The 23,951-nt window shown below is 40.4% G+C and overlaps 1 protein-coding gene across 14 annotated transcripts in view; it reads left to right on the top strand.

The window, feature by feature from the left end:
* LOC109965182 (teneurin-3) overlaps positions 1-23,951 on the top strand; it is a 620,836-nt gene that overhangs the window by 441,897 nt on the left and 154,988 nt on the right. For all 14 annotated transcript variants that reach the window (XM_020608995.1, XM_020608997.1, XM_020609006.1 and 11 more), the window contains 3 exons: positions 4,739-5,006; positions 22,676-22,849; positions 23,778-23,842. In XM_020608995.1, coding sequence (XP_020464651.1) covers positions 4,739-5,006; positions 22,676-22,849; positions 23,778-23,842 — 507 coding nt within the window. The remainder of the gene's footprint in view (positions 1-4,738; positions 5,007-22,675; positions 22,850-23,777; positions 23,843-23,951) is intronic.

Genomic DNA, 23,951 nt, shown 5'->3' with positions numbered 1-23,951 from the left:
TACCTTTGTTGCTGCTTGTCATAATTAATCTGACTACATTGACAAAGGTCCATTAAAACTTAAAATTGTCTATGACTTTATACTTCAAGCACTTATATGTCCAGGAACAGAGAGAGCAATTGGCATATAGACATATTGTACATTCAGTAGGTGGAGAGCATCATAGGGAAGCTTCTAATCTGTTCTTGACAAACAGCATCTTGTTTTACTGAGAAGCCAACTTATCTGTGCAAGCACAGTGTCCAATCGTGTTACTAAAACATTGCATGAAGGTTAACATCATTGAAAGACAGACATGTTTACCAATCAGAAAATGTGTCATTGTATTAACATAGTGCAGCAAAGTATAAGTGGTGTTTGGTGGCACCTAAAACATCACTTGTCTCTGTCATTGTCTAAGCTGAACTGATGACTCCTGTATTTTTCTGGAGAGCTGCCTGGGGCAGCTGTTTGAGAGACACCATCCCAGCTGGAGACCACTTGGTGGAGCACAGTAGATGGCCCAGCTGGTTGTGACTCTTCACATATCAATTACATTACAAGATGGAAACACACAGGACACTGGCTGTTTTTATTGTTTTTGATGAGGTTTTTCTTCCTTACATGCATGCTGCTCCCTGCTTCTTGCTTTAGTGATGATTTCACCAACACAGATCACAGTCACTGTGGGCCTAGTGAAACAACATCATGCTCAGTCATTTGCAATATGCTTCTTATTCCTCAGTAAAAGCTGCTGCCAACAGCTTTATAAAACTCTTACTAATAAATACTGCCATTCATATCCAAAGGTTATTCATTTGGACAGACGGTCCTCCTCCTCACTCTTCTATTTATGTTATTAACAAGATAACTAAGCTAAGCTAGCTAAGCTAACATTAGAATGCTGTTGCCGAGGTCAACACACTATATATAGCATGGATGTATATGGACTGCTCTGCAAGTGGATAAAGTTAATGCTAGTTCATAAACTGATGCTGAATGTTTGCCCTCTCAGTACCGGGGAATATCGAACGACACACGTGGGAAAGCCGATCAGTCCGATCAGTGTGATTAGTGATCCAGTTGATTCGTTTTGAATATTTAATAGGTTCAATCAGTGCTGCTGAAGCAGCAAGACAGGGTCAGGAAGAGAGAGATGTAGCAGAGGCGAGAGCAACAGCCAACACGCTGCTGCTGTGGGAGAGCTAGTGCAGAAGGGACAGGTCAGGTGAACAGCACACAACAGTACAGAGGTAGCCTACTATAGCATTACTATATAAATAATACATAAATAAACAAGTAACTAAATAAATACATATATAGAATTGTAAAGGTGAAACCCTCCCACCCCAAATTATGCAAGGCCCTACTTTCCCCTTGTGTTACTGTTAACAAATTTGCAGGAATGGCAATCAGATGAACGTGTTCTCGCCTCTCCAGATTTGGATAATGATAATCACCTTTATTTGGCCAAGTATGTTACACACAAGGAATTTGTTTCTGGTACAGAACCGATGGCAGCCATCTGCGGCGCCACCTCGACCGATGGCTTTAACCATCGGGGGCAACGGGGGTTCAGTGTCTTGCCCAAGGACACTTCGACACGTGGACTGCAGGCACCAAGATTGAAACCTTCAACCTTCTGGTTGGGAGACAACTGCTCTACCCATTGCACCACTGTCGCCTTGATGTCTGCAAATACCAGTAACATTAAATTGGTGTGCTACCTTGCAGTGCACCCTGTTTGTCTGTCTTGCTAATGCAGGGTAGTGCATATCGTGGTGGTCTTTGTTCCTGACTTTGTTTCTGACAAAAGCGAGAGTGAAATACAGCTATTTATTATGTTTACTATAAATGCCAATGGGCTGCTGCAGCTTGGAAAAGATAATCATGTCACGCATGAACGTGTGCATACTGTATGTGTATACATGAAATGAAACTCTTGCTGTGCTGCAGCAACTTGTGAGGACCAGTCCAGACGATATATCAAACTAAATCAAATCAAAATGTATTTATGTAGCACTTTACAGCAACATCTGGATGACCAAAGTGCTTCACATAATGAACAAAAAGAGCAAATTAAAAGCATTTAAAACAAAGTAAACAATCAACTAGAATAAGAGTCAATGACAATAAATATCAGACTACATTAAGAATTAAAGGCCTTATATAAAAAGTGCTTATGGAGACATTTAAACACAGCCAATTATATGGGGGTGATGGCGCTCCTCATAGGTGCACAATATTTTAACACAAAACAGTGATGACCTGGTCTCTCAGTCATGGTTTATTTACAACTCTGGACTAATGCAAGAGGCAAAGCAATGGACTGACATTGACTATTGATTAAATGTTGAATTTAGGCACACAGGCAATATGAATACACTTTTGAAAATGTATAAAGGGAAATCTGGGGGAGCCAGGGTGAATGGGCCTGATGCAGCTGATAAAATTAATGATAGTAGAAACCTATTGTTATCTATGATTTACAGGTGCTGTGTTTAGTAGAGAAGCTGTGGGTCAGACTCAGATGATCCACATCCAGCCTGAGCCAGTAGTAAAACAGACCATCTTAAGGTTCACTGATAATCTTAGGATTATATACAAAATATTCAAATCAATCAGTATTGTTTGTATACACCTCATTCTGTTTTGTATAGGTCTTCCTATTCTTAGACAGATGGAACAAACATTTTTTTAGGAGGGACGACTGACTGTTTGGCAATGGCAAATGGTTTACATGGCTCACAGGTCAGGAGGGCTCTATCACAAAATTTTGCTTAGGGATCCGGGGGGGTCAGGACTGGCTCTGGATAAGGGGCTAGGGAATGCATTATGTCACTGAGTGTCCTCACAAAGATAGCAATACAGAGGTGTGTGTGTGTGTGTGTGTGTGTGTTGCATTCAGCATTTAACCTTGAAGGTCTGCATAAGTGGAACAATTACTAAGCCGGCAACACAGCATATGGAGAGAGAGAAGTAGTGGGTGGGTTGGGTGCAGTGGAACGGCCACTTTCTCCACATCCAAAAGGCCCATCCCTCCTTCTGCACATATCCCCTCTTCTGTCTTTGCTTTCTATTTCCCCCAGTGAGGGCAGTGGAGAATGAATAACAGCAGGGCTGGAAAACAGAAACTTGATGCTTTTATGCAAATCAAATACCAGCATTACCATTTATTTCCTTCAGAGCACACTAAGAACAAGAAAAGCTGAAAAGCACAGAGAAAAAAACAGAAAGCAAAAGTTGATGCCAGGTCCATTTCAAACTGTTTTATTTTATTTCATTTTTTAACAAAGTTGGGTTTTGTGATGGCCAGCCATTGATCGGTATTTAGCCTGGATGAGATGAATGGAGCTTTAGGGTTAATTCTCACTCATAAACCAAAGAAATAAACAAAACATCTGAACTTGGCTGGAGATTCAAGGATGTTAAGATTCAAAGAGTGTTTATCAGCAGATTGAGCAATCACTTGATTTACATTACATTTGATTTAAATTCCATCTGGCACTGAGTGTAACAAGAGATGCATGTTAAATACAGTTGGGAGCAGAAATACGTGACACGGAACACCTGACTGGTGGAGGTTTGTCCTGGATATGCTGCCTTCAGCTTCAGCTGGAAGGCAACAGAGTGGAAATGAGAGACGTTGCCGTTGTTAATGCACATTTAACTGGGATTTGGAGAAAAACAACAGTGTTTTTCATTCTTGTTCACAACCATTTAAAGAAAACATACTGTAATAATTTTGCATTTTAAATCATAAATGGCTTCAGGGACACACAAACACACACTGACATACACATGTACAGTATGTATATGAACACTTTTTAACTTTGCATGGTTTTGAAGTTCCCTGTCATTACCTGTGTAAAGAGTAAAGTTTTGCAGTTGCTCTTCCTTAGCATTTTAAATCTACCCAGCCTGAGGACTGACTGCTGTTTGCTCAACAGGTTGAGCTGCTACAAGCACCACAGTCAGTTCTGCCAGTTACTGTACTGTATCACCAGTAGGAATTCATATTGATGAAGACGAACAGTATAAGTTTGTGATAGTCTGTTACGGATCTCTGTCTCTCTCTCTCTCTCTTTGTGTGGGTGTGTGGGTGTTTGAGGTGCCAGCAATTATCTTTTTCTACAGATGAGACACTGATTGGATGATGATTAAAGGTGATCTTGAAGTGCAGTATGATGGATTTTCTAAAAGTCTGATCGTGATTTGAGGGGACTTGGTAGCAGTGGGGAGAGAGAGAAGTGTCCGCAGGTCCCTTTGTGCAGAGCTCACTCTCCTTGTGTTACCAACATCAGCCCTGCATCTAAACATCCAAAATACAATCTTGACAAACCATTTTTTAAAACTGCAAATCTGACAACATGAGAGGCAGCCTTGAATACATATACAGCTGACAAGTGACAAATCTGTGCTTGTTGGATTTGCATCCTTTAAAAATTAAACCATTTTTCTTTTAAGTACATAGTGCATATTCTTTGGAAAAAATGAAATATATATTTTTAGATAGTTTGTTAAAATCCAATCCAATTTTTTACTCTCCAACTTTATGTTGATAGATACTTTGACTGGGCCCTTGCTTTTTCCTGTTTAACATTTTCCTCAGCCAGTCTATTGTTAATACTCTATGAAAAGTAAAAACAGAGTCGGTGTTGGACAGTCAGCTAGCTTCTGTCACTCTCTGAAGTCAAATTGTAACAACGCCACTACAAGGACATACATCCCTCCAACTGTGCTTCTCTTCTGTTTGCAGAACAACCATCCAATCATCACGGCCCCACCCTGCCTCCTGTACCCCCCCCTCACCGTCAGCAGCCCTCAATAACAGCTCTCAACCAATCCCTGGGTTCCACGCTCCACGCTGGCCAATCCCTGAATTCAACGAGGCAGCTAACCCCTCCTACTGGAATCTCGGCCCCCGTGGCCGGCCAATCACCAGCCGAGCTGCAGACCACGCCCCCCGAGAGCGTCCCGCTGCAAGACAGCTGGGTGCTGGGTAGCAATGTGCCTCTGGAAACAAGGTAAACTGACATTATCCTACTTTTCACCCATCTGTGCTGTTTTTCTTAGCCTTAGCCTAACTAGAGAAAGATGAAAGTTTATTGTACGTTTAATCACAAACAAATTATGAGTTAGCAAGATTTCACAGCAGATGTGAAATCAAGAGTCTTTACTACAGACCACAGTATATTTTCAGAACATACACAGCCTATCCAACAAAACTGTACTTTATAAAAAAAATCCTCATCAAATACATGCTATGTATCCATGAAATCCCTTGTCAAACCACTGTTTCTTTTGCTGTTCGATTTTTGAGATAAGTGATAAGGTTAATGCCAATCAGTGTTTTTCATTCTGGCTAACATAATTTTGTTATTCTATTTAGAATTTAGAAGATATAAAAAGTGCACACTGGTTCATTTTCCCTTTAAGGTTCAATACAATAATTTCAACTTTGTTAAAAACATTACTGTAGAGAAGTATAATGAGGAGACTAATAACAACTTTGGCTCAAGTGATAATCTGTAAGAATCAAAATGATCATTGCTGTGGAGTTTGCTATTCAAACACTCTTCTCATTTCATGTGCAGCCTCTAAGCCCTCACTAATTGTGTGAGCCACGGTGTGATGCATTATGAATATCATGTGAAGTGGCACTCAAAGTAAACCAGTATTAAAGCTGAAACAGAACTGCCACTTCATTGTCTGTACTATAAAAGATTTAAAAGTAGGGGCATTGATTGGAATTTGACTGTGTGAAAAAGTTAAATATACCGACACCTCAAATGTTGTGGCACTGTGAGCGGTTACAGCAGAAGGTTAGGTTAGATTTTGGCACATGCAACTTGGTAACCTTTAAGAAAGATAATGGTTTGGGTTAAAGCTACTTCATTATGGTTAGATGATCTTCATCATCATGATTAGAAGAAAAACAAACAGTTAAGGTTATGGAGTGGTCATGGCTAAAACAAACAGTGATTAATATTGGTTCCAAACAGGAAATGGTCAGTGTTCATCCACCCTTGGATTATGTCACCTGACTTTTTCCTTGTGTCTGTCCTTATTACTACGACCACTAGATGTCACCTAACATTGAATGTAACTAATTATCTGATTGAATACCTAAATTAGGGCCATGGTTTTGTAAGGGAAAACTCTTTCACCCTCACATACGTCGTGGCTGTTTTTGGATTATTATTGTATGATTCAGTCACTAATTGGGAGTAGCACCATGGAAGAAGCTGCATTTTAAAGTATTACTTTGAAGGTTTGTTAAAACTGCATTCAGAACAAGCCTTTACCAGAGTTGTTCACCATGGCACCAAAGACCAACCAATAGCAAATGGAACTAGACAACACACACAGAGTACAAACCTCAGCCAGCCAAGGCACCTCACTGTCCCCATCATCCCATTCCACTTAAAAGCAATATCCCCTTGATAGTTTGACCTCCATAATATGATTCCTTAAACTTAAATACCTAATTTATATTTAGTTTTACACACATTAGAAGAAGAACCAAATCCCCTGCATGTGCCACAAAGAGAGGACTGACTGTGACACTTAAACCAAAACTTCAGGTGCCTTGTTTTCTTTTTGACACCATATGATTTGTAGCCTACCTGAAAAATGTTCACATATAGACTGAAGGGGAAGAATGTTTGTTCTTCTTCTTTTTTGTTTTTAGGCAACTGACCTAATCCAGGGAGATTGTTTTGCTGATCTTTGCATTAAAGTGAAGTTTGCTGCTGCGCAATGCTTCGATGGTGATGGCAAGAATTGCATTTATTAAAATGAATTTGTGCCAAATAAACCCTGTGCGTGAATCATACCTCAGTAATAATCAGTAGTCTAATTTTACACATGGTCTCTGATGATAAAGATACAGAAAACCAAAAATAACCTATATGGCAAATAATATATTATCAATATTTTAGACTGAGACCTGCCAAAACTCTGCAAATCATGTATTCAGGGGAGCTCATGTCTTACTAAGAGGACTCGCGCTCCCCTTAGCTCCCCCGTAGTTTGCACCATGCCTTTAGGCAGACTGTGAATCCAAATATCCACAAATTCAGCTTCTTTGTTGAAGCTGTTTGCATTCTGGTTTCCTAGACCTTTGGAGTTCTAATCACACTCCTGTTTTCAAAGCACTAGAGAACATCCTAAGGTCGGTGTGCTTTGCTTTTCAGCTGTGACACAGAGTTTATTGGATAATTTGAACCTTGAATCCCTATTCAGTGAAAAGTTTGTAGCTTTCTGTTTCTGTCTGTTGAACATAAAAGCCCCACACAGTTCTCTGATGCTTTGAAAATCACAGTTCTCTCTAGCAGAGAGAAACATCATGTTGGCAACTGTATAAAGGCCTATTGTTCCTTCACTGTCCACACATACATGTACACAATTTATGAATGCAACTTTAACCTTGACCCTCCTTTCACCAGACAATTTGTTGCCCACTCCCTCTTTCATTTGTCTTTCTTTTTTATCCTGCTCTTGCTGATGTGTTTTATCTACGCTTTGATAGACAGAGAATTTCTCCCTCCGTAAATCTGTATTCCCCAGCATCTAGTATCCCCTCTTTCTATCATGAAATCAGACAAAACAAAGCTGAAACAGACAAAGAAGAAAGGAAGAAAGAAGGAATGGGCTAGTGGTTGTCTGGTGAATTAAAGGTCATTGTTTAAGGTACACTCCTAAATTGGCTGTGTGTGTGTTTGTGCATGTGTGTGTGTGTGTGTGTGTGTGTAAGAGAGAGAGAGAATGAGAATGTATGCATGTGCAGAAGCCATTGAGTTTAGGAACAAGCAAACCATGAACCCTGGTGCAGTTTTAAATTATTTTGGAAGCCTAGTACACACACACACACACACACATACACACACAGGTCAAGGCATGATCTTTCAAAACTGGACCCACCTGCACTTCAAAGACAGATGCTATGTCAGTGTGATATGTATGAAAGTGTGTGTAACAAACAGTAACACCTAGTTTATACTCACCTATGCGCCTTGTGCCACACGCTAAATATGATGTCACAACTGCTGGTGTGCATTTGTGTTATTTCAGCTGATCATGCATCTCTAGATTTTTGTAACTTGGTGCGCACTGTCTTTAGTGCAAAACTAGAAAAGTAAGTAATGGATCAGATGGGGGCAAGACCGTGTGAGCAGATCAGTATCTACAGACATCTATGGTTTGGCATGCCTGCTAGGTAGAAAGCTAGTTAGCTACAGCACATTGTCTACCTCACGAGCATTCATTCAGCAGCTCTGTAGGTTCGATATCTGCTGGCTAGTTAGCTACAGAACTTATTTCCTGTAGATTACTTCTTTTATTGCTATTCCAGCTGTGTAGATTGTGTTTTTCTTAGCAGCGACACCTATCGTTTAGGAGAAGACTGCAGCAAATGAGGTGCGAGAATTTATAGTTTTGTTTCTCTGTCGACATCATCATTCGCACACACAATTTCCAATGAGCTGAGCATAACTGTGGCTTAAGTCCCTCTTACCCTCTCTTCTCTCTCTCTCTCTCTCTCTCTCTCTCATGCGCACACAGAAAGAGAGAGAGACACAGATGTGGAATTAAAACAGGTGTATGGGCTTCAGGAGATGGGGTAAGAACAAAACCATCAGCTTTGATGGTGGAGCAGAAAAGTAAATGCCGCGTCACCTGGAGGCACTTCCTGCATGGAAAATCAAACACATACATCTTCTGCTGGACACTGCAGTCAGCACTCTTTTTGGGGGGAGGGGCATTTTAGCCTTTATCTGACAGCATGTCACAGAGTGGCAGACAGGTAATGGGGGAGCCAGAGACAGAGTAAGGGGAGACTTGGTCTGTCCTTCATAAAGTTTGTCTGGCTTTCTTTTTCTTTCTTTATTTCTCAAACTCTGAAGTTTTGAGGTACAATGACATAATGCATTTATCACATTGTACAATAGTACGAATGTCACAATATTTAATAAATACAAACAAACAAACAAAAAGCATTATTAGATTAGATTAGAAATGCCCAAAAAAGAAAACACATTTGTTTACACAGAGTGACCACATCAGTTAGCAGGTGTAGCAATTGTGCTTTTTTTCTGTTGGCAGCAACAAAAGGAAATACATTTATTTAAAAAAGGAACCAAGTCCACCAAGATAGGAGATCAGTGTGGATGGATGGGTCAACAAAATGTCAAAGGGCTCATTTAGGGTTAAGGCTTAACTAACAAGTGTGTGTGTGTGTGTGACAGAGACATGGTATCATATAGACTCAATGGCTAATCTTTGCAGACAAAACACTCACCAGCTGCTGCATACCTTCACCATATATACAGCTGCCTCTGCTGTCTACTGCCCCGCACTCGCCTCCCTGCTTTCACCCTCATATGTTCATGTCCAGTAGCTGCTCTTTTTATGTTTGAAGTGGTTATACATTTACTCTTGTCTTTTTCTCATAATGACACACTGCAATGAAGGCTCCCTAATGATGAAATTAGTGAGTTAGTGACCTAAGGAAAACTTTTTGGCTTAAGACTGGACCTGTGCTACGCTGTGATCAGGACATGTGCTGCAGACACATTGTCAGCAGGGTTTTAACTCATCTGGAAAAATGTTGCTTACTTTTGATAACAGATATTATTATATCCACCCATTTAGACTTTTTTGTTCTTTTGCCAAAAATAAATCTTTTGTATGCAATAATATTCATACAATTTTATATAAAAAATCTATACTGTAGTGCTCGAAGTACAGTTGTACATTTTATTGCTTCCAGTTTATTCCCTGACACAGATACGATTCCCACTGTGCTCCACATCTCACAAACACATTAACATGCACTGAACGAATCTCAGAGGAGGCGTTTTATTGAGAAAAGCGAAAATTACAGATCTTTCAAAAATAAATATATTGAAAAAAGTGGCTCTTTCTGTGGTTTGAGCATTTGTTCAGTTTAGATTTTAGTTATGCAAATTATACAGTATACCTTCAAAGCTAATAGAAAACAGTTCTTCAGAAAACTAAATCTAATGTTTTTTGTTAACCACTGATACGGATTTTATTCAGTTTCAGCTCTGCTTTGTGCTTAAAGATGTACAGCCGACATTGTGAGTGACAGAACCTAAAACTGTAAATAAAGACACAAAAGTGTGTTATGGGCATTTATTGTGTTCCTGGGAGATGAAAGGAGGAGAAAATGGGGTGAGAGGTGACAGGAGAGTCTAAATGGCCCCATTTAGAGAGAGCGAGTCTCTAAATGGGGCCATTTAGAGACTGACTCTCTCTCAAAGGCAAATGTAATATCAGATAATCTCACACACTTTCATGCACACATCCTCACATATTCATGTGCTCAGTGTGTTCACCTGTTATGTCAAAGGACACCCGACACAACTGGTCACTGGACTGAACAGATGTTGTTGTCAATCATACATGCGTGCGCACAGACACACACACACCCACAGTTTCCCATTTGGGTGCTGACATTATGATATATTTTAAAAATATTATATGGCAAAAATGACCCTTGCTCTAATGTCCTAATTCTTTATATAAAACTAGAGCAAAACTAATATATTTTCAAAGAACATGCAAACATTTTTATTAATCTCCAGAAAGACTTTGGTTATTTTTCTCTTTTTTAATGTATGGTGTGGATGTAAAGTGCACATTAAACCTATTCTTAATGTTTTTTTCTTAAGACAAAGAATTGTTACTTCGCTACTATAGGGCTTTTTAAAACTATAAGCGAATTCATTTCTCATGTATGGAGTTGACTTTCTCAAAGCTCTTCACACAGTCACCATGACAGAAGTCAGTGTGGACTAAACTGTGGATCACTTTTAAAATCTATGACAACAAGATGCATTCATTTACCACATCTTTCAAAATTCATGAACTGATTTTTTACTCAATGTATGCACATTACTGTAAGTTCAACTGCAGTCAAACAAAAAATATAACCTAAAATTCATTAAACTCCTACATGGGACATATAACACAGTGCTCCTACTTTCATTCCTTGATGACCTCTAAGGAAGACTTGTGGCAGGTGTGGAAAGGGGGGCAGCTGAGACTGAATCCAGAAGGTTTTGCAATTCTATAGGATGATGCAGTGTTGCAGTGTTCTCTTCTAGTCTTTTTAGAGCTCATCCCAGGAAGATGTCACTTTTCCTTCCACCTAGCTGTTCATTCCTCAAGCGCACAGAGGAAGTTTTTTCCTTATGAAGGGGAACACTTATGATCAGATGCCAACATACCTGCAGGAGATTACCAGGGATGGATGAGGCAGCATAACATTGTTTCTCAGGTGTACTGAAGAGACAAGGTCTGATGCAGATGAGAACATGATTAAATGCAAAGACAGGGTTGCACTGTTGTATTTCCATATATTTAGCTTTCCTAAAGTGAATATCTATAGTCGTATATTCCATTACTAAAATTAGTTTCATTTTGTACATTGGGTTGTTCATTACTTGCAAAAATAACAGGTATTGATTAATTTCCTTGACATACAGTGCCCTCCATAATGTTTGGGACAAAGACCCTTAATTTCTCTCTTTTTTTAAATTACATGTGTTTAAAGTGCATGTTCTCAGATTTGATGCACTATTTATACATAGTTCCCCCACTTCGAGGCATCATCATGTCTGGAACACATGGCTTCTTCACAGGTGTTTGCTCAGGTTGCCTGCTTAATGGTTAGGTATTAGTGTAGGGTTAAGAGAGCACTCAGCACCTCGTCTGTCCTCTAGTCTATCAGTCACCTTCGGAAACTGTTGCTGCTGTTTATGAACTTGAGGGCCAAGCTGAAGCCTTTATGAGACTGAGAAGCAGGATTAATATGGCCAGAGACTGCAACTTTTGATTTCCCCAAATCAGCTGTTTGGATCATAATGCAGGAGCAGTGGTGAGCTTAGTAATCACAGAGGGACTGGCAAACCAAGGAAGAGTTCCATAATAAATTCATAATAAAGACATATCCCCAAACACATGTCTGACAGATTAAAAGTTCAGGAGCCAGTTTACCAATGACCGCTTTGGGCAGATGTCATACAGAGGTTACACTGCAAGCAGCCAAACCCTGGTTAGCCTCAGGTTACAGTTGGTTGGGAAACTCTTAGAAGAGAAGTCAGAGCTCAGGAAAAAGTTCATGTGGACAAATGACACAAAGGATAACTTCTATCAGAGTGACAGCAAAAGCAAAGTATGGAAGAGAGAAGGAACTGGCCAAGATCCAAACTATACCACCTCATGATGGTGGGGTGTTCTCAGGCATGCATGGTTACTACAGGAACTGGATCATTTTGCTTCACTGATGCTACAGGATAATGGCTTATGGTTGATCAAAATCAACCCTGAATTGTATAGGCTCCTCCTGTCGGCTCAAGTTCTAGTGAATGCCTCAAAACTCACTGGATGGTGGTTCATTCTACAACAAGGCAATGGTCTCAAATGCACTGCTCATTGCAACAATGAGTATTTCAAAGCAAACAAATTGACATTTGTTGAGAGGCTAAATCAGTCACCCGATCCTTCATCTGCTGAAGAGAAACTCTAGGGGCCTAGTCCCCAAAACAAGCATGAGCCAAAGATGGCAGCAGTAGCAACCTGGCAGGGTGTTGCCAGAGACGATACATAGCTTCTGATCATGTCTTTGAACCACAGACTTCAAGTGGACCCTTCTATTAAACTCCTGAAGTTTGCAGATGGCACAACGGTCATTGGTCTCTTCTGAGATGGTGACGAGTCAGCCTGCAGATGAGAGGTTGAACAGTTGACCTTGTGGTGAGTAGAGATGACAGCGGACTTCAGATCTACTCTATACAGCATCAACCAGCCGGGAGCCATTTGGGATTATCTTTATTAAGGTTTGACATTTTTTCAACTGACAAAGTGACCACTTAGATGTGGTCAGTAATGCCAGTTTAGGATAGAGCACAGCAGTCTGTCGGTGAGGACGCTAATGTTCCTGCTGCACATTATAGCTGTGTTTCCTCTGTCAGAACATAAGGAGCTATACACCCTGTGCTTCCTTTAACTGTCACCACATCTTCACAGTTTGACACTGATCATCCTACTTTGCATCTCCACTAGTGATGTTTGGATTATGTAAATGCGTGAGCCACTGAGAATCAGAGTGGATGTCATAGGCAGTTGTCCAGTTGAGGGATGTAACCATCAAAAATGATGGCATGTAAAGGGCCTCTGTATCTGTGTAAAATGCATGTTGTCCCACTACCAACAAGTCGGTATCAGAAACATCCCTTCACAGTATTTGAGTAGGATGGCACATTAGTTTTTAATAAAAGCGACCAGCCCTTATAGAGTGGCCTTATATCTCCTCTTCTCTATCAGTATCCATCTCTTTTCCCTTGGTTTTTGCGCAAAGTACTAGTATCTGTGATACCAGCCTTGATTTTACTTGGCACTGGATCACAAAGGAAATACTGTAAGCGGTATCGTGCATCACATTTTTTAACACACTGAGCAGAGGGAGAGCTCCATAGTACAACAATCAGCCAGAAACAGAGACTGTGTGAGCAGTTTATCAAACAGCTGTTGAACAAGCAGAACACAAACTTGCAGAAATGTGATGTCTTCATTGCTTTGCCCCTGGTCCACTCACTGGACCAATAACTTCCAAAATAATAATGATATCAGTGTCAGTCCAGATGCCAGTAGTAGGTTTTCATGGTCATCAATCATACTGTGAGGGTCAAAGTATCATGGGAATATTGGTTTTATGTGTAACGGTATTATGGGGAAATAAAGTCGTCTTTGGCAGAGGACTGCAGTGCTGTCTAGTTGTTGTGATGGAATCTTATGCTAAATAAATAAAAGGTGCTTCAAAGGTACTATTATAATACTACTTGTTGTTTGTGTTGTTTTAGCTCATTGTGTAATGAGTGACAAAGTGTTACTGCTGGAAGCCAAATGTCAGTGTTCTAGAACCAGAGTTGATCCTGAGATATGTATCAAGAATTTTGATGATTGACTGTGATATTGTTGTACTGAGCTGCATGCCAGTATAGAGAAGTGTCAGTTTTGAAAAAGTTCACTCACTATAGGAAAATGTGTTACCAACTGTAAAAAAAAACAAAAAAAAACACCAACAACAACATATGCAATCCAGTACACCTGTTCTGCCATTCTAATTCACCAGAGAAGTAACAACATTACCATAGCAGGTTTCCAGTATTTCTGCTGGACCTCAAGAAACCCCTGACCTTTTTGGAGAAATCAAAGGTCTCTAGTAAATTTGGTGAGGAGCAGCAGATGGTAGCTGCATATTATACAGTAATCTTTGTACATTAAATAAATGACATGAAATCAGTCACATAAATATCTCAGTGCATTTAATACTTTGTATTCATTACTCTACAATAGTAGAAATAAAAATGCAGAAGTACTGTATAGTTAGAAGAAACAAATACTGTAAGTCATCTAATCAATATTTCATATTGTCAGTTAAACATCATATTACGCTCTAAAATTACTGTTCTCTTGGCAGGACATTTTATATGATGGCCATTTATGGGACACAGTTCAGAAGCACTTTTGGCTTGTGTGGGTGTTTCCATGATTTTAGGTGTGGAGAGAAGAGCAATTACATAATGAAATGTAAAATAAAATGATCTTTTCATCCCACATAGTGTAATGGCAGCACTTGCTTGTGGACTAGTGTGTGTGTGTGTATGTAAATGTATGGAGAAAGCTAATCATGTCTGTTGTTTGACAACATTAACTATCCACACATTTGTTACGTTTTTTTTTTACTAAGGATCCATAACATGTGTATAGCTTAGCTTTTGTTTGTTACACACACACACACACACACACACACACACACACACACACACACGTCCTTGCGGTTGCCACTTACAGGGTCCCTACATAGACTTGCGTTCATTTTCAGGAGACTAACCCTAACCTTAACCAAAGCCAACACTTGCTCTAGCCTTGCACCTCGTCATTTTTGTAATATTAGATGAATTAGTCGTGGGGCCCAGCCTCCGGTACCCACAAATCAGAGTGTTCCCAGTGTTCTGTCCCTACAAGTATATACAGTATAAACAAGGCCGCACACACAAATAGCAGCAGCAGCAGCAGCAGCAGCATAATTCTAAGGTACCAAACTCGGCCTCCTTGAGTCACTTCGGCCAGTGTAAATAGTGTTAATGTAATGCAAATGCTATTGTAGAGTAGAGCATCTGGAGGTTGCTATTATTAGCAGACTACCAGATTAGTTATGGTTGACAACTAGGCACACTGTGGTTATGGTGATTTTACACTCGATTAGTCCCACTGTCTGTCTGCCTGCTGTAATTGACTTGCACTTAAACACCCCTAAAACACACAGGGCTTTATTTTCTCCAGTGTATCTTCAAACGCAGTCTTTATGCAATTTTCCTATGTCCCATATCAGTGGGGGGTTTTTTGTGCATTTGTGTGTTTGATATTTACCTGCCATGAATGTGTGCGCTGTTGGAGGAGAGGCGTAGCTGAGGCTGTGTTTATTCTGATAAGGCTGTGCAGTGCAACTTTGGTGCTTGTTTTGACCCAAAATTGTATTTGTGTTAAAACTTGCTCATACACATGTATGTACATATCAATTTTCTTAACACCAGTCTAGGCTAGGAAGTATGAAAACAGGTACCCATGTCTTTTTACAGCCATACCAACTTAAAATAAACCTTAAACCCACAACTGATCTGCCAGAATCCACAGTGAATCATTTATTGTGAAATTATCAGAATTATGAAATATGTTTGGGCAGTGTAGGGGCACGGTGGTTAGCTGTCGCCTCACAGCAAGAAGACCAGGGGCCTTTCTGTGGGGAGTCTGCATGGTCTCCCTGTGCCCACGTGGGTTCTCTCCGGATACTCCGGCTTCCTCTCACAGTCCAAAGACCTGTAGTTTATGGAACAGGACGCAGTCCTGCCTTGTAGGGGGGAACCACTGTGTTACCTTGGAAGACTCAGGAGTGTAAGGATCTTAATCCGCACCCTGGTACTTTCGGTCTCAGTATGCACTATGTGTATGTTTTAGCTTACACCATATAAAAACAGAACCAGAAGGGATAGGCTTCAGATCTACTAACACGGTGGCTTCCTGAAGTGTATTGGTGTGGGATGGAATCGACCACCACCTTCCCACCCTACTAATCCTTATGCTGAAAGTGAGACGCCCCTACTCCAAGGTATCCTACAAATAAAGGTAAACTAAATGAACTGCAAACAATTCTCGATTTATTATTTTCTCTGCTCTAGGAACCCAGATGCTCTCAAAACGACCTGTGGTAAAAATGAGGCAAATTACAAATGAACAAATATTCATCTCTCAACACAGAAATCACTTCATACCGTACTCAGTAACTCCAAACTCTAAACCTCATAGGGAACTGAAAAAAAACAAACTTCCCTTAATCCAATTTGTTGGAACAACTCTTCTTAATCAACTTATGACATAGGTCTCAAAAAAATCCTGTCCCCTTACTCAGCGCAAACTTACAGTTCAGTTCAGTTTCTATCAGTAAGGATCCTATGTGTGTGTGTGGTACCAATCCGTTGCGACGATGAGCAGATGAGATGACTTGTGATGACTTGCGATGACTTGCGGTGACTTTCTGGGTCTGAGCGGTAAGGAGATGTCGTCCATATGGGAGGGTAATAACAAAACATGAGCACAGCTCTGGAAGGCTCAAAAATCCCAAAAACAAAATGGTGCAGCTCTTTCACCGCATGTGGTGACTCCGTCTCAAAAAAAAAAAACCACAACTAATCTCAGTCAGGAGGGAATCTGATCCAAAAATACGCTGGGCAAATCTCACATCCAGTTCGTATATGCACACGCACCCTACGAGGTGCAACTCAGTGACTAAAAGAGCAAAAAAAAAAATTAATGCCTCTCATCCCAGACTGCAATTCACAATAACTGTGGGAAACAGTAATCCCGTGCCATTACACACAGTCAGGCAAACCGACAGTGTCGAGGGCAACTCACGGCTGCAGGTCCTTTACACGTAATCTCAGCCAGTCTCTCTTCTCGTCACAGTTCTTCTTTTCCACAACTAGCTGAATGTCTGTAGTAAACTTCGTTCCAGCCTCGCATGACAATACTAGTATCCACAAAAAAAAACTCACGGAGACTCAAAATGGGCTGTATCTCACCGTCTTCCCTTCTACCAACACTGCTGCAGGCAAAACCAACCTCTCTCTTGCCCCACTTGACGTCACTCCTCTCTTCCTCTCACTCCCCTCTGCCCCGGAAGTGCTGCGGACGGGAGCGCCCTGAAAAAAACAAAAAAGTCCTCTGTTTTTATGGAAAAATTACCCCCGTTACACTTAGGTTGACTGGTAACTCTAAATTACCTGCAGGAGTGAGTGTGAGTGGTTGTTTGTCTACATTTCAGCCCTGTGACAGACTGGCGACCTCTCCAGGATGTACCCAGCCTCTCGCCCAATGTCAGCTGGGATTGGCTCCAGCCCCCCTGCGGCGCCATTCAGGAATAAGCAGTATAGATAGATGGATGAAATTTACAAAGATGTGTACAATAATCCTACAAAAATATGGTGTTTTGAAAGGGGATGAGAAGAGCTGGTTTAATTGGCCACTACTAAGGCTCACCCCAACTCTGCCTGCTCATAATACATTCCTCCTACTAATAATGTATTCTGCCTCTCTTCCATGCTGTGTCCAATATGCACCAGGGCTGGTGGTCACAAAAACTGCATGAACATTTTGGATACAGGTATATGCGCCATTGCCTGGAATTAGTGCTTTTGTTGTTTTTGCTTCTAGACAGCATGCATTTGACAGGGTGCAAAACGCACTGCACTGCCTTTTTTGTTAAAGCCTACAGTTTGAAAAAAGAGCAGTATGATATTGTATTATATTGTTACTACATGCTCATTTTGCTCATTTCCAGCCAATTAATATTTAATCTTGGGTACCTCTAGATTAGCTTAGCACCCCTCATAACTCCAAATAGATTGTAATTCTTTCAGAATCAAAGAGCCAGAATGAGAGGATAGTTCCTGAACACGCACAACTCCTGTTGCCAATGTTGTGTCGCAAGAGGACAGCACAACGAACCACAACAGCATTAATTAATGTGAATTTCTCCTCCATAGATAAGTAAACAATGGTATATGTACCGATGAAAAGAGATGTGCAACACTAAAAAAAGTAGGTAATTGTGAAACCCCATGTTTACACTGGCATAATGCAGACATAGTAACTTCTCCAGCCTTACAACAATTTTCTCTAACCTTACAGAAACGATGCATTAACAGATGATAAATCCAACCGGCAGTTGCTGCATCTTCCCCCACACGATCACATACAGTCCCAAAATAGTGAATTTAATTCCAACAGTAGTGTAGCACCGACAATAACGTCATGGATCATGAATCCCCTCATTTACCAGCAACACATCACATGTGGCAGATACAATGGCCTCAAGCAGTCAAAACAAGCAGGTACTGTGCTCCAGGAGAATCCAGCATATAGAATAACATTTTGCCAACATGGTGGGGGCACCGTGGATGTCAAGCAGGCCATTTAAGGAAATACTTAAACTATCACATAATACTTTATTTTGTTAGAAAAAAAGCCTCGTCAGTGAGAGTTTGCGAGACTTGTATAAGTTGCTTCTGCATAGAAGTACTAGAACATACGTACGCCTCATTTTTTGAGCGTTAGGTTATGTCTAAGATGATACTTCACCGTTGCAACATTGTAGATAGGTCAGAAAACAAGGAAGAGCATGCCATGGGCTCTTTAAATAATTTTGGGAAAACTAAGGCGGCACTTTTGTATTTCTGTGTTTCGGTTTCTATCAAGGTTTGGCTACGTTGCATTTTTATAGGTTGTTACTGACAAAAGAATGTACATAACAAAAGAAGAGACAGCTACAAAACCATCAATCCAAAATTATCCTGTACATTCTTCCAAGCAGGAGTACAGAGTACAAAGTATCAGATGCCAACAACATGTCTGTCTATGCATTAACCCTTGTATTTTTAGGTCAGTTTCTCCTATTTTATTATAAATGCCACGGTCGGCAACTAAAGCTGCCGATAATGTTGATGGTGAACTCAATTATAAGGCCAGACGAGGATAAGCAGAACACTGTGTCTTTAATCAGAGCACTGATACTCGGTGGTTACAAGGCAATCCAGGGTCAGAGCTGGAATAACAGGCACTAGAAAAACGCAGGAAAGTCTGAACAGGCGTTAGAACAATCTGGCACCTTCCTGGTGGGAGGAAGCTGCCTATAAAGGGGTGAAAACAGGTGCAAACAATTGTCACTGATTAGGGTTAAGAGTCTGTAGCTGAGGTGAGACTGTAACAGGAAGTAATGTCAAAATAATAGCATGAGACCAGAAGCAGTGGGGCAGAATCATGACAGTATTTGTAGTTGCATTTTCAGATATCTTGTTTATGTTTATTGGTACAACATTAACATCATATCAAGGCCATGTTATTTTGAAATTCATAGCTGAAGATACTTTAGCATTAGAAGTATTTGTTTTGAAGATAGTTAGCAATGAAAGACAGTAAATGATGGTAAAAATAAAAAAGCAAAAGTGAAAGCAAGAGGAAAATCATTTCATCTTCTCAGTGGAGACAACCACTGTATTAGCATTAGTCTACTTTTAATTAGGTTGATAACAGCGCCTGCTATCATCTGACAAAAGAGACTTTTTGAATTTGAGTTTTTTGCTAAATTGAGTTTTTTGCTAAATTGAGTTTTCCTTTTCAATATAAACTTTCAATTTCAAGTTATGAGTTATTGCAATAAAACAGTGGTTGATTGTGTGTATGAGTCAATGTGTACCATTTTCCTGCAGTAAGACACAATGCTAAACTCATGGCTAAACTCTAGGCACAAGGAAATTTTAGTGACCACAGACACAGCACACTTGTGTGCAGCCAGACCTTACCTGGTGAACTGTGGAGGAGAGGCAGAATATATTATTATTATTATATGGAGGAATATACAGTGAGCAGGTGGAGTCGGACTGGCTTTAGTTCTGTCCAGTCAAACCAGCTCCTCTCATCCCCTTTATAGAGCAGGATAGAAACCTGACTGACTGATGTCAGGATGTGGAAACATATGAGAGGAAAGATCCAGGGAAAGAATCTTTCCTCTCATATGTTCCACTCTATGACTTGTTTTGTTTACAAGATCCAACTGCTACAATAGTTTGTTGTTTCATAAAAGAAGTGACACTATGGCAATTGTACAAACAGTTCAGTCATTCAGTGCCACTGACTATTCATGCCAAGTGGGGGGCTGGAGCCAATCCCAGCTGACATTGGGCGAGGGGCAGTGTACATCATGGATAGGTCACCAGTCTGGAAAATCATACAACAAACACAAATTTATTATTTTGTAAGGGCCTTTTTTCATGTTTTAATATTGTGACAAATCATATTGTGGACTTTTTTGCACTTTTTATCATTGTACCAGGGGTTTTTGGTATCATTACATCCCTACCCTCCACTATGCAAAAGTGATGCCAAAATATCCTGAATACAGTGGCTGCCATCTTGACATTTTCTAACCAGATTCTGCACAGTAGTGACCAGAATTTGAGTGCCAATCAAAGCTGACATCCAAAATTCACCTTTTTTCTTATCAAATATTTTGTGAAAGACAAACTAACCAGAAAAATGACCACTTGTACACATATCAGTGTGATAATACCAAATCTACCAAATACACCAAGAATCACCTGTATTTAAACTGGCTCATGGCCCTTCTGCTAACATGGTGGAGACAGGCTTTATGACCTATATTGCACCCAGCCACTGGGGGCGGTGTCAGGGAGCTAACAGGCTGTACCTCTGTATATACAGTTTATGGTGTAGCCATAGTTGTGTGGTCTACTGCCACCCACCGTCACAGGCCTCTGTTCCACCAAAAAACCCTTTTCAAGAAACAAAATATAAGCAGCAGCAGACAACAACACCACATACAGGCAGAGGAAACTGATTTCTCCATTAAAATAAGATTTTCCTTTGCTAGCATTACATTTTTTTGAGTTTCATGGAAACATGTTTGCCAATCAGAGCAACACAGGAGTTAGTCAGTCATCTTGTTGACTGTTGAAGTTTAGCATTTACTTACAGTGATCACAGTGCATCCCTGTGGTGTGGTGATTGAAATGCAGTCCACCCACAAATCTTGACTGCACGTGTGCAGTAGTATGTCTGTTGTCAAGCTCTGTGTGACTGTACACTGACCAACTGAGATGAGTGATAATGTCGGGTAAACAGACTCCTGCTAGTTGTTAACTCTGATCATGTAGTGAGAAACTGAGTTGTACCAGCGACACTGGGTAAACAGCATTAACTAATAGATAGGAAACAAGTATTCTGTAGGACTGACAACCACTTGACTATTCTAACTCACTCATCTAAAGTGACAACTTGCACTGATGATTTTTCTCTGACCTTTAATTTTAAGCCTTAATCTTGAAGTATCTACTCATCACATTTAGCAGATATTTGTTACAGTGTTGTATGAAATAAATAATCTCACGATGGCTCATGAAAGATTAATAAGTTGCTTGAAAAGAGAAAAACAGAGATGTCCCGAGTAGACCCTAAGGATCAGGGCAGATGCTGACATATTTTGAAGGATCCATATCAGCTAAAACAAAGCCTGTGAAATGCTGATCCTTCTTTACTTTTACTCTGCTTTCACAGTTCTTAAGCTGGGGGTCTCTGCCCCTCTCTCCTTTCACTTGTGAAGGGAGGGTTGAGCTGCTCACAGATGCACAGTGGAGTGGAGCAGAGAGGAAGTTATTTTACTTGAGTCGACCACAATGCTCATGACCCTTTGTGCACCAAAGTCCTCCAGTAACTGAGACAGTTTAGAAAAATTACCAAACAACAGTTGAACAGAGAGAAGAACTACTTACAGAAACGCAAGACCACTGCTCAGACATCTAGTATCTCCTCCTTTTCATTTAGGTTGCTCTTTGATTGTGTGATAGAGTACATCACATGCTTCTGATTAAAGCTACTACTTGGAAAATGTTTTTGTGTTTTACTGCTGGAGCTCATAGAATAACTACAGTCAGTCTCTTCCCCTTTAACTGCTGCTCTCTTCTTTCTGTTTTCTTCTTGTTCTGTCTTTTTGCCTAGAGGCAGGTATTAATTGAACACCCCTTGTTATAATGGGTCCTAATTGTTAATCACACACCCTTGTTACAGAGAGCAGTCTAATTGTAATTACAGATGCTTGTTAGCCAGGGTTCTGTCATTAATTAGACATTGTGACCTTGGTAATTACTGCAGGCATGTATGTGCCAGTAATTTTCCCACCATGGAAATTTCCAAACACAACATCTTCAGAAATAAAACAGAAGTCAAACTTGTATACAGGCTTTGTAATCCAAATATGTCCATTGTCTCTTGGTTGACTTGTTCAAATTACACATGAAGCACTGGAGACTTACCAAAAAGTGATGCTGTACTAAGAGATAAGGTTTTTTGCTTTTAACCTTTCCAGTTATATTTCATCAAGATTATTATGAATATTGTATTGTAATATATTAAAAGCTGGTGAGTATGCAGTGTGTTGTGCACTACAGTTAATATGTTTTCTATATGTAAACAAAGCCAATGTCTGATACTAATGCACGACAACTAATTTCTGCTCGTCTCTTCTCTCACCCCCCAGGCACTTCCTCTTTAAGACAGGTACAGGCACTACTCCCCTCTTCTCCACGGCAACTCCTGGCTACACTATGGCAACAGGATCAGTGTACTCCCCGCCTACCAGGCCATTGCCGAGGAATACCCTGTCCCGCTCTGCCTTCAAGTTCAAGAAAACCTCCAAGTACTGCTCATGGAGGTAAGATTAGGAAGGAACAACAAATAAACAGTTGAAGGCGGCAAGGAACTGGGGGGGTAAACTGATGGTTTGGCCAACACCCAGCTGCTCATGCCCCTCATAAATTTGCCACTATGCTCCACCGTGGTCTAGCAATGCTAGAGGGAGCAGCGAGGAAAAAGAGCATAGCCACAGGGCGGCTGGGTCAGACCAATAGTCCACCCTCAACATGGCACTTGGGACAGTTAACACCTTGGGACCATGTCTAAACAGGCGCCCAACTCCTTGAACCCTTTGCCACTCACCCTTCTCACATACTGTATAATCCTTTCCACTCCCACACACATACACATTAATCACACATTCACCCATATGCACATACCTGACCCAGTCTTTACACCTCCTACACCTTTTTTATCTGTTCATATTCTTGAAGCTATTGCTAAATGTGTTTATTACTCTTCCAAAAGTCTCTCACAATACAGTCACAACAAACACCCCCCACCACGCCCCTTTTTGTGCCCCAACTTACCCAATTTTGGTAAGCATATAGTATATCCATATCCACGTGCATATCTATTTTTGTCTGTATTGTGTTTAGTTTTGTGCAACATCTTGTCCCATGTTAAATATTCATTAGCTCAAGGTTTTTATGTCCTCATACTCTCTCAAGCTCACGTACACATATCATACTCCACTCCACCATCACACATAATTCAAAGGTCTCTCTGTCTTAGTTATTAGTTTTGTTTGTTCCCTTTATTGTTATGTTTTATAAAGAAATGAATAAGAACAATGCCAACTTCGTCCCTGAAGAGAGAGAATGTAATCACATATTAAAAACAAAACAATTGTGGCACAACTAGAAAATGTTTCTTTGAGTTGTCAAACAAAACCAATGACAGTTGGTGACAGTAACACTATAACATTTGTTTGTGTATCCTTTCAGGTGTACAGCTCTCAGTGCAGTAGGACTCTCTGTATTGCTCTCTGTCCTGCTTTGTTACTGCATAGGTAAGACCACACACACTTTTTTCTGTCTGCCTGTCTGTCTCTCAGGCACACGCACACCCACACACATACACACGCTGTGTTTTCATTCCTTGTGGGGACTTTACATTGA

The sequence above is a fragment of the Monopterus albus genome, unplaced genomic scaffold (assembly GCF_001952655.1).
Source record: "Monopterus albus unplaced genomic scaffold, M_albus_1.0 scaffold97.1, whole genome shotgun sequence".
NCBI lineage: Eukaryota > Metazoa > Chordata > Actinopteri > Synbranchiformes > Synbranchidae > Monopterus > Monopterus albus.
The sequence above is the reverse complement of the archived record's forward strand: the minus strand, read 5'-3'. Positions and strand labels throughout refer to the sequence as shown.